The 12,695-nt window shown below is 46.7% G+C and overlaps 1 protein-coding gene across 1 annotated transcript in view; it reads left to right on the top strand.

The window, feature by feature from the left end:
- Positions 1-2,689: 2,689 nt before the first annotated feature.
- The window catches only part of LRGUK (leucine rich repeats and guanylate kinase domain containing), a 32,739-nt gene continuing 22,733 nt past the window's right edge, over positions 2,690-12,695 (top strand). Inside the window, 5 exon segments of the mRNA XM_032221082.1 lie at positions 2,690-3,157; positions 5,041-5,148; positions 6,415-6,496; positions 7,755-7,855; positions 9,130-9,211. Coding sequence (XP_032076973.1) covers positions 2,879-3,157; positions 5,041-5,148; positions 6,415-6,496; positions 7,755-7,855; positions 9,130-9,211 — 652 coding nt within the window. The 5' untranslated portion in view covers positions 2,690-2,878.

The following is a 12,695-nucleotide window of genomic DNA, read 5'->3' as shown; positions in this document are numbered from 1 at the left end:
TCTCATCTATAAATGTCCACAAGGACAGCACAGTTGTTTTGCCAACCTGTTAATTTGATTAGAGGTGGCTGGTTGTTTTTTTTTCTGGTTACAGAATGCCAGCATGTCCAGATGGAAAACTCAGCAGGATATTTTTTTAAATGGACCGTTTAAGAAAGACCCTTCCTCGCTGTTTCCTTCTGCAGCCAAAGCCAGGGCCTTGAGCTGAATGGCAGGCCGGTTGAAAACGTAACCAAATAAATTTGATTTTAGAAGAATGTTGCCGGACAGCTATGCAGCTCTCGGGTAACAAATAACTCCAAATTTCCTGATTTTTTTTTTTTTTAAGAATTGTAATTTAATAAACATCATTAGAAGGAAAGATGCTTGTCTAAGACGCTGAGCTTGTCGATCAGAAAGGTTGGCAGTTCGGCGGTTCGAATCCCCAGCGCCGCGTAACGGAGTGAGCTCCCGTGACTTGTCCCAGCTTCTGCCAACCTAGCAGTTCAAAAGCAGGTAGAAAAATAGGGACCACCTTTGGTGGGAAGGAAACAGCACTCCGTGCGGCTTCAGGAGTTGAGTCATGCCAGCTACATGACCACGGAGACGTCTTCGGACAGCGCTGGCTCTTTGGCTTTAAACGGAGATGAGCACCGCCCCCTAGAGTCGGGAACGACTAGCACATACGTGTGAGGGGAACCTTTACCCCAAAGCAGCATCAGACATAGTTCAAATCTGCTGCTTCCAGGAATTCAGCCAATTGCTTGAACTTTCACAATATTGAAGCGGTTACCTAGCTGGGTCATGAAACGTCTTCAGGAGAGCAAGAAAATTCACAGAGCAGCACAATTCAACCCTGAGCTATGAATATTCTGAAATACGGTAGTTTAATACCAGTGCTATACAGGTAAATCGTTGACTTATAACCACCTTTGAGACCAAACTTATTGATCTAGGAGCGGATTACTGGTGGAGAGGTGCTGGAGTCTTTTCGTTCTCTTTTGAGCGGGTAGATTAAGACCTGTAGGAGAATGTCAGGGTAGTGATTTAAGAGCTGACCAGCTGCTGCAATGCTGCAATGAAGGAAATGAGTCAGCAATGGGTTTTTTTGGCTGTTATCCCTTTAAGAGCCTGTATAATAAAAAGAGGCCCTGTTAGGGCTTCTCTTGCTCACCATATGTTTTTCCCTGCTGTAATTGCTGATTGTTTGACTTCTGCCTATAGTACATGTATGTATAATATATATTATTTTGTAGATAAAAGCACTATTTATATTGGGGGGGAAAAGAGGCAGGAAGGGAAAACTTGGCTCCCTTTGCCAAACTCTGCTACAGACAGTCCTCAACTTACAACCATAAATGAACCCCCAATTTCCATTGCTAAGCAAGACAATTGTTAAGTGGCTTTGGTGGTAAAAAGTGACCCTGGGATACCGCAGCGGTAATAAAATATGCCAAGGATCCAAATTTTGATCACGTGACCATAGGGAGGATGCAACAGTCGTTAAGTGTGAACAATGGTCACAGGTCACTTGATTTTGTAATTTTGGCAACAAAGCGAGCGGTTGCAAGCCAAGGAGTATCTGAATTACAGCCTGAATCCATACACTGCAGTCCTGCTATTTCTTTTTCTTTCTTTCTTTCCTTCTTTCTTTCTTTCTTTCTTTCTTTCTTTCTTTCTTTCTTTCTTCTTTCTTATATGTTTATTTTATTTTTATATCTACATCAACATCAATACATGAACAGTGTGACATCTGGGTATCGTTCATTTTGATAGAAATAATACTAATAGCAATCACATTTGATACATTAAGTTTCTATACTAGTATTAATGCTCACATTTGAATTAAAATATAGATTTTCATTTTTTAATTATTCAGTATTTCAATATATCATTCTCATGCCAATTATAACATTATCTCAGCATGCATAATAATACTATCTTTCAACCTCTAGTCTTTTCATTTAATCTTTATTCTAATTAGCCAGGCCATCCTTACTAATCCTAATGTAATATACTATTTCATGCTATTTCTTAGGGTGTTTCTTTCTTGAAGTGGCCTAACTCAAAGGGCGGCAACACAGAGGTGGGGAGGGGAGGTTAAGAAGACCCTTTGCATGGTGGGTGGGAAATTGGGGCATCCAGATATCATCCATCAGGAGCTCTCTGCTCCAGTTAATGGCTCATATTAATTTTTTCCCAACCTGAAGGGTGGACTTCAACTCCCAGAATTCCCCAGCCAGCAGGCTTTAAGATGGGTGAACTACAACTTCCAGAATTCCCCAGCCAGCAGGCTTTAAGATGGGTGAACTGCAACTCCCAGAATTCCCCAGCCAGCACGCTTTAAGATGGGTGAACTACAACTCCCAGAATTCCCCAGCCAGCAGGCTTTAAGATGGGTGAACTACAACTCCCAGAATTCCCCAGCCAGCAGGCTTTAAGATGGGTGAACTACAACTCCCAGAATTCCCCAGCCAGCACACTTTAAGATGGATGAACTGCAATTCCCAGAATTCCCCAACCAGCATACTTTAAGATGGGTGGACTTCAACTCCCAGAATTCCCTACAAAAATCAAGGCTGGGGAATTCTAGGAGTTGAAGTTCACCTCCCCCTTAAAGTCCCCCAGGTTAAAAAACAACAACACTCCTAAGAATGGTAGGCCAAAGCCTCCCAGGAGTCACCTGCTTGAAACAGGCGGCAAATAAATTTAATACCCATTATAAAGCAGGGGCAAACGTGGAAGCCAGCCCGAACTGCAGTTCCCGTCACGCCCCGCGCGCGGCGACGCCACGCCGTGCCCTTGACGCGCGTCGGGCGATAACGCGCCCGCCCCCCCCCGCTTGGCGTCGCCTGGCAACGGCCTGCCAACAAGATGGCGGCGCTCGGCCCCTGAGGGAATGAAGCCCCAGGCGAAAGGCAGGGAGATGCCGGGGCCTACGCCGCCCCGGTCGCCGTCGGCGCTGTCGTCGCAGAGCAGCCACTTGTATCCGAGCAGCGTGGCCTCCCTGGAGGACCGCATGGCCATGACGCGATCCTGGGTGGCGGCGCCGTCTTCCGTCACTTTCTCGCTTCTCCGCGCCGGGCCTGCACGGGGCCAGGAGGAGGAGAGCGAGGAGGAGGAAGAGGAGGAGGAGGAGTCCACCGAGTCGGAGCCCGAGCTGGAGCCCACGGAGGAGGTGCGGCCGGTGGTGGTGGTGGTTTTGGGGGTGTGCGCTATCAGGGGATTTACGGGAAGGGAGAGTTTTGGGTGCGCGGAGGCATTACGGTAACGAAGAATGGCTTGTGGCTTATTGGGGCTTTTGGAAGGTCGCTCCTATACGGAGAATTATGGGAATGGGGGGGCTCCTGAGGAGACTTGTCGGGGGGGGGGGGGCTTTTGGGAAGGTGCCTCTACATGGAGCATTACGGGAATTGATAAAGGGGCTCTTATTGGGAGATTTACAGGAGGGGCTTTTTTTGGAAGGGGGTTCCTATACATGGCATTATGGGAATTGAGGGGGGCTTCTGGGGGGAGTTGGGTGGGTTGGAAAGGTGCTTCTACACAGAGCATTATGGTAATGAGGGGTTTTCTTATTAAGAGATTTACGGGAGGGGCTTTTGGAAGGGTGCCTCTATACAGGGCATTATGGGAATTGAGGGGGCTCCTGAGGAGACCTGCTGTGTGTGTGTGGGGGGGGGGGACTTTTGGAAAGGTGCCTCTACATGGAGCATTATGGGAATTGTTAAAGGGGCTCTTATTGGGAGATTTACGGGAGGGGCTTTTGGAAGGCCAATAACAACAATAGCAACAAGAATAATGTAATACTTGGAACTGCTTCCATCCTGCGTTGAATATCTGTAACACCGTCAAACATCCAGATTTGCCAGGTAAGGAATCAGTAGATGGACAGGGATGCCAAACCCAGGCTGAACCGCTGGCTGACTGTGCCATGATGATGATGATGAAGGAGGAAGAGGAAGAAGGAGGAGGAAGGAGGAGGGGAGGAGGGGGACAAGGAAGGAGGAGGAGGAGTGGAGGAAGAGGAGGAAGAGGAAGGAGGGGAGGAGAGGGACAAGGAAGGAGAAGGAAGGAGGGGGAGAAGGAAGGAGAAGGAGGAGGAGTGGAGGAAGAGAAGGAAGAGAAGGAGGAGGAAGGAGGAGGGGGACAAGGAAGGAGAAGGAGGAGGAGTGGAGGAAGAGAAGGAAGAGGAGGAAGGAGGAGGGGGACAAGGAAGGAGAAGGAAGGAGGAGGAGGAGTGGAGGAAGAGGAGGAAGGTTGAAGGGAGGAGGGGGACAAGGAAGGAGGAGGAGTGGAGGAAGAGGAGGAAGGAGGAGGGGAGGAGGGGGACAAGGAAGGAGGAGGAAGAGGAGTGGAGGAAGAGGAGGAGGAAGGGAGGAGAGGGACAAGGAAGGAGAAGGAAGAGGAGTGGAGGAAGAGAAGGAAGGAGGAGGGGAGGAGGAGGGGAGGAGGAGGGGGAAGGAGAGGGGAGGAGGAGGAGGGGAGGAAGGAGGAGGGGAGGAGGAGGAGGAAGGAGAGGGGAGGAGGAGGAGGGGAGGAAGAGAAGGAAGAGGAGGAAGGAGGAGGGGGACAAGGAAGGAGAAGGAGGAGGAGGAGTGGAGGAAGAGAAGGAAGAGGAGGAGGAGGGAGGAGGGGACAAGGAAGGAGAAAGAGGAGTAGTAGTGGAGGAAGAGAAGGAAGAGGAGGAAGGAGGAGGGGGACAAGGAAGGAGGAGGAAGGAGGAGGATGAGGAAGGAGGAGGGGAGGAGGAGGAGAAGGAAGAAGGAGGAGGAGTGGAGGAAGAGGAGGAGGCGGAAGAGGAGTGGAGGAAGAGGAGGAGGAAGGAGGAGGGGAGGAGGGGGACAAGGAAGGAGAAGGGAGGAGGAGGAATGGAGGAAGAGGAGGAGGAGGGAGGAGGAGGGGGACAAGGAAGGAGCATGAAGGAGAGGGAGGAGTGGGAGAAGGAGGAGGAGGAAGACTGCCCTCTGCTGGCCATGCCTCACCAAGCCACAAGTGGTAAATTTTGCATTTGGATTATTTTCGCTCTGCCCCACCGTCTCTTCCTCTCTTGCATGCCTGCAGGTGTTGTTTGACGGTATGTTGAACGAAGGTACAATTGCCGAAGCCCTCCACACCTTGGGACGTTCCGCCTCCGGCACGGAGCGTGTCTACCTTCACCTATCACTTTCGGTGAGTTTAGGAAAACTTGTCCCCAGCTTAGTCACCCACGTCACTGAGATGTTGGCTAGGCTACTCCCATTGAAACACTGAAGCACAATAAACGCCGAATAATAAAAAATGAATACTCTGAAGAAAAGATGCTATAACCATAAAAACAGGAAAAAGAAAAAGAAGAACTTAGGAGAAAGGGGGAAAAGAAGAAAAATGATTAAAAGTGGAATTTGTAAGAGCCCAAGAGAAAATGGATAAAAGAGGAAGGACGGGGGGGGGGGGGAAGAGTTACATTAGTAGATCAAAGAGAATAGTAGTGTGATTGGCATTGTTATTCAACTGATTATGAAATAAAGAACGTATAGTATATAGTTAATTGTAGTCAAAAAATTGGAAGAAATGCTCTCTAGGTCAAAACATAACTAGAGGATATATATATTGTTTATAGTAAAACAGACCAATAGAGAAATATGAAACGATCATTTGGTGCCCTTTTTGAAGGGGCAATTGAAGATATCGTTTATGTACTGTATTTTTTGGACTATAAGATGCACCTTTTTCCCTCAAAAAAGAGGCTGAAAATCTGGGTACGTCTTATACACCGAATACAGCAGGTTTTGGCTCCGGAAGCCCCGCCCCCTTCACCCAAATGGCCATGCATAGCCTCTAGGAAGCTTTCAGAAAGCTCCTGGGGGCTGGGGAGGGCAGAAATGAGCGAAAAACAGGCCATTCTTTGCTCAATTTTGCTCCCCTGGCCCTCCAGGAGCACTCTTGGAAGCCGCCTAAAGCCTATGCATGGCCTTTTTTTGAAGAAAAAAAACATGGGCCCGTTTTCGTGAAAAACGCATTTTTGGGAGGTTTGCAGAGTGCAAAACCTTTTTTTTTTCTTCCCAATTTGCCTCTTCAAAACCTTGGTGCGTCTTATACTCTAAAAATATGATATTCAGAAAAAACAAGTATTTAGAAAAAGGAAAGTAATGGAAGAAAATAATTTGGCTGAAAGGGAAAACCAAGCTATGATGTAAAATGGATTATGTAAAAGGAGAGGATGTAAAATCCGATCAACACTTTGTCACTATCATATGTGGAAAGTTGCATTTAAAAAATAGAAAAAACTTTGGGAGGAAAAAGAGGAAGAAAGGCTGACCATTCCGAGCTCTGTCCACTGAGAGCAGGATTTTGAACTCGGTGGGTGAGTCCTCGGGATCTCCTGCAAAAACTCTGCAGGAGATCGACCGGAAAGACCCCCTGACCCCCCCCTCTCCCCCTTTTTATTCCCCGCAGGATTATCTCTTGAGTGACGTCCATGTCCTTTACAAATACATTCATCTCGAAAAGCTCAATCTTTCCTACAATAAAATCAGCGGTACGTCAGCTCCACCGCTACTAAACCCTTGAAGTGGTCGGCCATTGGACAGGGAGTCCTCCACTTACGACCGTTCATTTAGCGACCATTCAAAGTTGCAGCGGCACTGAAAAAAAGGGACAGATGACTGGGTTTCACACTTGGGATCCTTCCAGCGTCCCCAGGGTCACGTGATCCGCCTTCAGACACTTGGCAACTGACTCGTATTTATGACGGTTGCTTTGTGGCCTTTGCAACCTTCTGACAAGCGAAGTCAAGGGGGAGATCTTGATTCACTTAACAACCGTGTTCCCAACTGAAAAACAGCAGCGATTCGTTTAACAGTTGTGGCAAGAAAAAAAAAAGGTCATAAACATGAGGCAAAAACTCACTTAGCGAATGTTTCACTTAGCAGCAGAAATTTGGGACTCAATTGTGGTCGTAGGTCAAGGGACTACCTGAACAGAATAGCTATTTTCATGCAGCATTCAAGGGCATTGGGATGATCCCGGGGGACAAGGCACAGAGGCAATACAGCCAGCTGATAGTTCGAACTCCACGTTATTGCTCCAACTTTCCCCCACATACGAGCTCTCTCCCTGCCTCCCTCTCTCTCACACACACAAACATACACCTCTCCAGCAGCCTCTGGCTGCGAATAGTCCAGCCAAATGCCTTTAACACGAAGGCTTCAAGGCGAGAAATCCAGCGAGGGAAAGGAATAAGGCTGCAGCAGTAAGGCAAGAAGTCCAGCGAATACCAGACATCGACAACGACACACAAAGCTCCATGTTTCTTCCCGACAAGCACTCCTCCCATGGTGTCTCTTTAAGCCTCAGTCCCCAGGTGTGCCTTGTGAAGAGGGCCAGGGCTTTCTCCTCCTGAGCAGATGAGTCAGTCTGCGCTGTTCGTGCCTTCTCTCTGCTCTCCAGGCTCTTGGATCAGGAGGAGATGCGTGTTGCTCATTGCCTGAGCTCCGTCACTCCTCATCTCCGCTGCCTGCCTCTCTTCCCCACCCCACACCCCTCTCCCTGTCGTCCTGCCCCGTTCTTCCCTGCTGGCAAGCCATCCCAGACTCAAGGGACCCTGAGCTGCCTTGTCCTGCCCTCTTCCCCACGTTCCTCTGAAGCCAACGAAGCTGCCCCCCTCGTCCTCCATCGGCCTCAGCTCCAGCTCGTCGTCCGCAGACCCATTCAGATCCAAAACTAGAATTAAAATCAGACCAGCTTCAGTTGCACGTATCTTTTTCTATATCCCTCCTCTCATTTTTTCTTTTTAGATCTCTCTTGCATCAGTTACATGCCTTACCTGTTGGAACTGGATGTCTCCCATAATGCCCTAACGACCTATTTTGACTTCAGACCACCCAGGAATCTCCAGGTGAGTTGCAAAACACTGCTGTGCCTGAGGTTTGAGTGTGGCTCACACACACACACACACACACACACACACACACACACACCCCTCGCAGTTAGCTGGCCAGTCAAACTGCCTTGTTCAAACCATCATTTTCTGGGAGATGACCGGGCTGAGGCTGTGGGAGGGGTCAAATGCGTCATTAGTCATGAGTCCCTTCTGCATCCACGAGAGATTTCAGTCCAGCCTGTGAATTCCTTCGACTCTTATCTACTGCCAATTTCCTCTGGCTGTTAGTAGTTCAGATTCTTGTAGAGAGCTTAAGCGTGCAAATCAATCTTTAGGCCCATTTGAAATGCTTGGATCTCCTTGGCGCTTGACACTAAATGGAGAAAATGGAATTTTTGATCTTTTTCATAGATCGGCTGCATTTATCTTTGCAGCTGAGGCTAAGTGCACTTAAAACCTTTGTAGAAATTTATAGAATTCCTTCCTTCCTTTCTTTCTTTTTCTCTTTCTTTCTCTCTCTCCCCCCCTCCCTCCTTTTCCCCTTTCTTTTTTCTTTCCTTCCTCCCTCTTTCTTTTTTTCTTTCTTTCTCTTTTCTTCCTTCCTTTCTTTATTTTTCTTTCTTTTCTGTTTTTCCAAATTGTCCTGAACTGAATTGATGATGGTGACTGGGCTGCGATATAAGACAGCAATAGAATACTTAGAGTTGAACAGTGAGGCCTTGGTACTCTCTGAGTTTGGTGGTTTCCTTGGAGACATTTCATGACCCAACTAGGTAACATCATCAGGGCTACAGGGGAGTGGGGTTTCTCCCTGTTTATACATTGGTGGCTTGCCCTGTCTGTGTTGTTAGAAGTGATTTTGGTCATTCCTTAATTAGGCTGTTGTGTTTACTGTTTGTTGTCTGAGTTGCCGGTTTGATCGGGGTGTCCTTAATTGTTGGTCTAGTGTTAATCTTGGCATTAAACTCTGCTTATTTCAGTGCCGATTGCTAGCAAGGTTACGCTTAGACTTATTGTTTCCTTTTCAGCTCTGTGATTATCTCTCTCAAATGGTGTGTAAACGTTTTTTACCTCATTGTGCCCGTTGATGGCTGTTTTTGTCAGAGTGCCAGCTTCCAGGAATTCTCTAGGGATTTTGGACTTGGCTGTGCATCTTGGATGCTCACAGTTTCCCTGTTGAAACTATGGTCAAGTCATGTGTTGCACACATGTTTTCCTCATGTCTTCCGACTGCTAGTTGGTTAGGATATCTTCACGTGTTCTCCTCCATTTTTTTGTTCTCTTTCCAGGTGGCTAATTTTTCCCACAATGACATTCCAGAAATGAAAAACCTTTCCGATTATCAGTCGCTCACAAAGCTCATACTGGACAGTATCCTTTTTTTAAAAAAAGATGCATTTAGAACAGAGCAGGGAATTTGTCTGTTCAAAGCCCTTCCTTGGATCCCAGTAGATTCCCTGTCCAAGCTGCCTTTTTTAAAAGAGGATATTCTTTTTTATTAAAAAAGAAAGAAAGAAATGAAAAGGAGGGTTGCAATCTGTACTGCAAAGGCCACAGCAGCCTTTTTAATTGTAGCAATTAGCACCCTAATCATCCTGATAGGGGGAAGTTTTAATCGGCCTTCCATCCATTGGATATTTTGGGACCGATCAAACCTACTTATGACGGCCGTTTTGTGAAGCGCTCATTCACCCCAGCCCTTGTGTTACGAAACCACTCTTAAAGTACAGGTACTCCTCATTTTACGACACATTGGAGCCCAACATTTTCATCGCTAAGCAAGACGGTCGCTAACTGAGTTTTTGCCCCATGACACGCCCTTCCTTGCCGCAGTTTTCTGTGGCAGGATTTCAGATTTCAGTTGCTAAGCGGGGCAGTTGTGAAAGCGAGTCTGGCCTCGATTTTATGACTTTTCTTGCAGTGGTTGTTAAGCGGATCGCTGCACTCGTTAAGTTAGTGACGCGGTTGTTAAGTGGATCCGGCTTCCCCATTGACTTTCCTCGTCAGAAGGTGGCAAAAGGGGATCCCTGTGACCGTCACAAATCGAGTCAGTTGCCAAGCGTCCGAATTGTGATCCTGGGACCAAGGGGATGCTGCAACGGTCGTTAAGTATGAAAAACGCTCCTAAGTCATTTTTTTCTGTGACATCGTAGCTTTGCATGGTCACTAAGTGAATCATCGTACATTTGTAAATTTGGAGGTGGCGCAGTGGTTAAATGCAGCACTGCAGGCTACTTCAGCTGACTGCAGTTCGGCTGTTCAAATCTCACTGGCTCAGGGTTGACTCAGCCTTCCATCCTTCCGAGGTGGGAAAAATGAGGACCCGGATTGTTGTTGGGGGCGATATGCTGACTCTGTAAACCGCTTAGAGAGGGCTGAAAGCCCTATGAAGCGGTATATAAGTCTAACTGCTATTGCTATTTGCTACAAAATTCCTCTGAAGGCCTCCCCAAATCCAATTATTTTTAAAAGCTCTTTTTTATCCAACTCTACAGAAAGGCATCATTTGCAGTGTGGCCAGAACAGATGTTCAAAGCCCCTTTCGTTATCCAGATAATCCTTGACTTACGACAGTTCGTTTAGTGACCGTTTGAATTTACAACAGCATTGGGGGGGAAGGGAGATGCAACCGTTTTTCATACTTACGCCCATCGCTGCATCCCCAGGGATCAAAATTCAGACGCTTGGCAACTGACTATTTATGAGGAACGTCCCGGAGGTCACGCGATCCCCTTTTGCGACCTTCTGACCGACAAAGCCGGATTCACTTAACAACGGCGTCACTCACTTAACGACAGCAGTGATCCACTTTACAACTACAGCAAGAGAAGTCATAAAATTGAGGCAAGGCTCTCTTTCACAACTGCCCCAGATTCTCAGCCGAAATCTTGAAATCCTGCCGCAGGAAGCCGGATTCACTTAATGACCGTGTGACGAACTCAACAATCACAGCGATTTCACTTCCCGAGCACGGCGAGAAAAGTCATAGGACGGGGCCCGAATGCCTTGAACCAATGTCTCCCTCGGCAACAGGAATTTCTGGCCGTCGGAAGACGAGGACTGCTTGTGAATTCCTCAAAAAACCATGTTTTTTTCTGCAGTCATGCTCTGCCTCCACCCTACGGCCTCCATAGGCCTCCGTGACTGTGCATATCGTGCGCCAGGAGATGGATTGACGTCATTTTCCTTCAAGTTGTCCTCCGGCGGGGACCGATCCTTCGGCAACGGGTCCCTTGGAAACATTTTTCTGTCTCCGGAGCAGAGAGACATATCTTGGGAGAAATTCTCCTGGCTTCAACAGGCTTTCACATGTGTTTATTGTTTTTAATCCCCGGTTTGATACTCAAACGCAGAAAGAATAATATGAGTGCTTGAAGGGGAATCATTTATCAAGCACCTGTTTCCCCCCTACTCAGAAAGGCTCTACGCAGTGAAGTCAGTAAATAGAGACTTGGAAACTTAAGCCTGTTTCCAATTTTGAGATGGAAAATATTTAAAATATTAGATTACAGAATAACAAAGCTAGACTAAAATATTAGAATAGAATAGAGGGTAGGATAGGATAGGATAGGATAAGGAATAGAATAGAATAGGGAATAGAGTAGAGTAGAATAGAGAATAGGATAGAATAAGGAATAGAATAGAACAGAATAGGGAATAGAATAGAAATAGAATAGGGTAGCATAGAATAGAATAAGGAATAGAGTAGAATAGAATAAGGGATAGGATAGGATACAAAAGAAAATAAAATGCAGAATAGAATAGAGACAGGACAGGACAGGATTGGAAAGAATAAATAAGGAATAGAGTAGAATAGAACAGGACAGAATAGAATAGAATAAGGAATAGAATAGGATAGAATATAATAGAATAAGGAATAGGATAGGATAGGATAGGATAGGATAGGATAGGATAGAATGCAAAAAAAGAATAGAATGCAGAATAGAACAGAGGCAGGACAGGACAGAATAGAATAAAATAAGGAATAGAATAGATTAGAATCAGAGTTGGAAGGGACCTTGGAGGTCATCTAGTCCAACCCCCCTTCACCCAAGCAGGAGAGCCTAGACTGATGGCAGTCCAGTCTCTTCTTGAAAGCCTCCAGTGAAGGAGGTCCCACAACCTCCGAAGGCAACTTCTGTTCCATGGGTTGATTGTTCTCCCTGTGAGAAAATTCCTCCTTTTTTCCAGGTTGAATCTCTCCTTGTTCAGTTTCCCTCCATTATTCCTTGTCTGGCCTTCAGGTGCTTTGGAGAATAGCTTGACCCCCTTCCTCCTCTCTGTGGCAGCCCCCCAAATATTGCTGTCCTGCCTCCCCTGGTCCTTCTCTTCCTTAGACTAGCCAGGCCCAGTTCCTGCAACCGTTCATCTTATATTTTGGCCTCCAGTCCCCTCATCATCCTGGCTGCTCTTCTCTGCCCTCTTTCCAGAGTCTCCATGTCTTTTTAATATCGTGGCTACCAAAATTGGATCCAATATTCCAAGTGTGGCCTTACCAAAGCTTTACAGAGTGCTATCAGTCCCTCCCTTGAGAGAGGTACTATGCACAGTGAAGTCAGTAAATAGAGACTTGGAAACTTAACTGTGTTTTTAATTCCAAGATGTAAAATATTGAAAACATTCTTCCTGTGCAGCTTTCCCCCCCTGGGAATCCCGAGTCAGTTGCTCCAAAAGTCTCAAGACTAACATTTTTAGACAGCATCTAAATGTTGCTTAGATACCATCAACATTTGCTTAACCTCCTGTTTTGCTGACTTTATTCTTATTTCCCCCCCGAGATCATCAAAGCTCCCTGATGCCCAAGCAGGTAGTTTTCCACTTAATTATTGAGCCCAAAGTTCCTATCGCTAAGTGA

Source organism: Thamnophis elegans, chromosome 7, assembly GCF_009769535.1.
Source record: "Thamnophis elegans isolate rThaEle1 chromosome 7, rThaEle1.pri, whole genome shotgun sequence".
Taxonomy (NCBI): domain Eukaryota; kingdom Metazoa; phylum Chordata; class Lepidosauria; order Squamata; family Colubridae; genus Thamnophis; species Thamnophis elegans.
The sequence above is the reverse complement of the archived record's forward strand: the minus strand, read 5'-3'. Positions and strand labels throughout refer to the sequence as shown.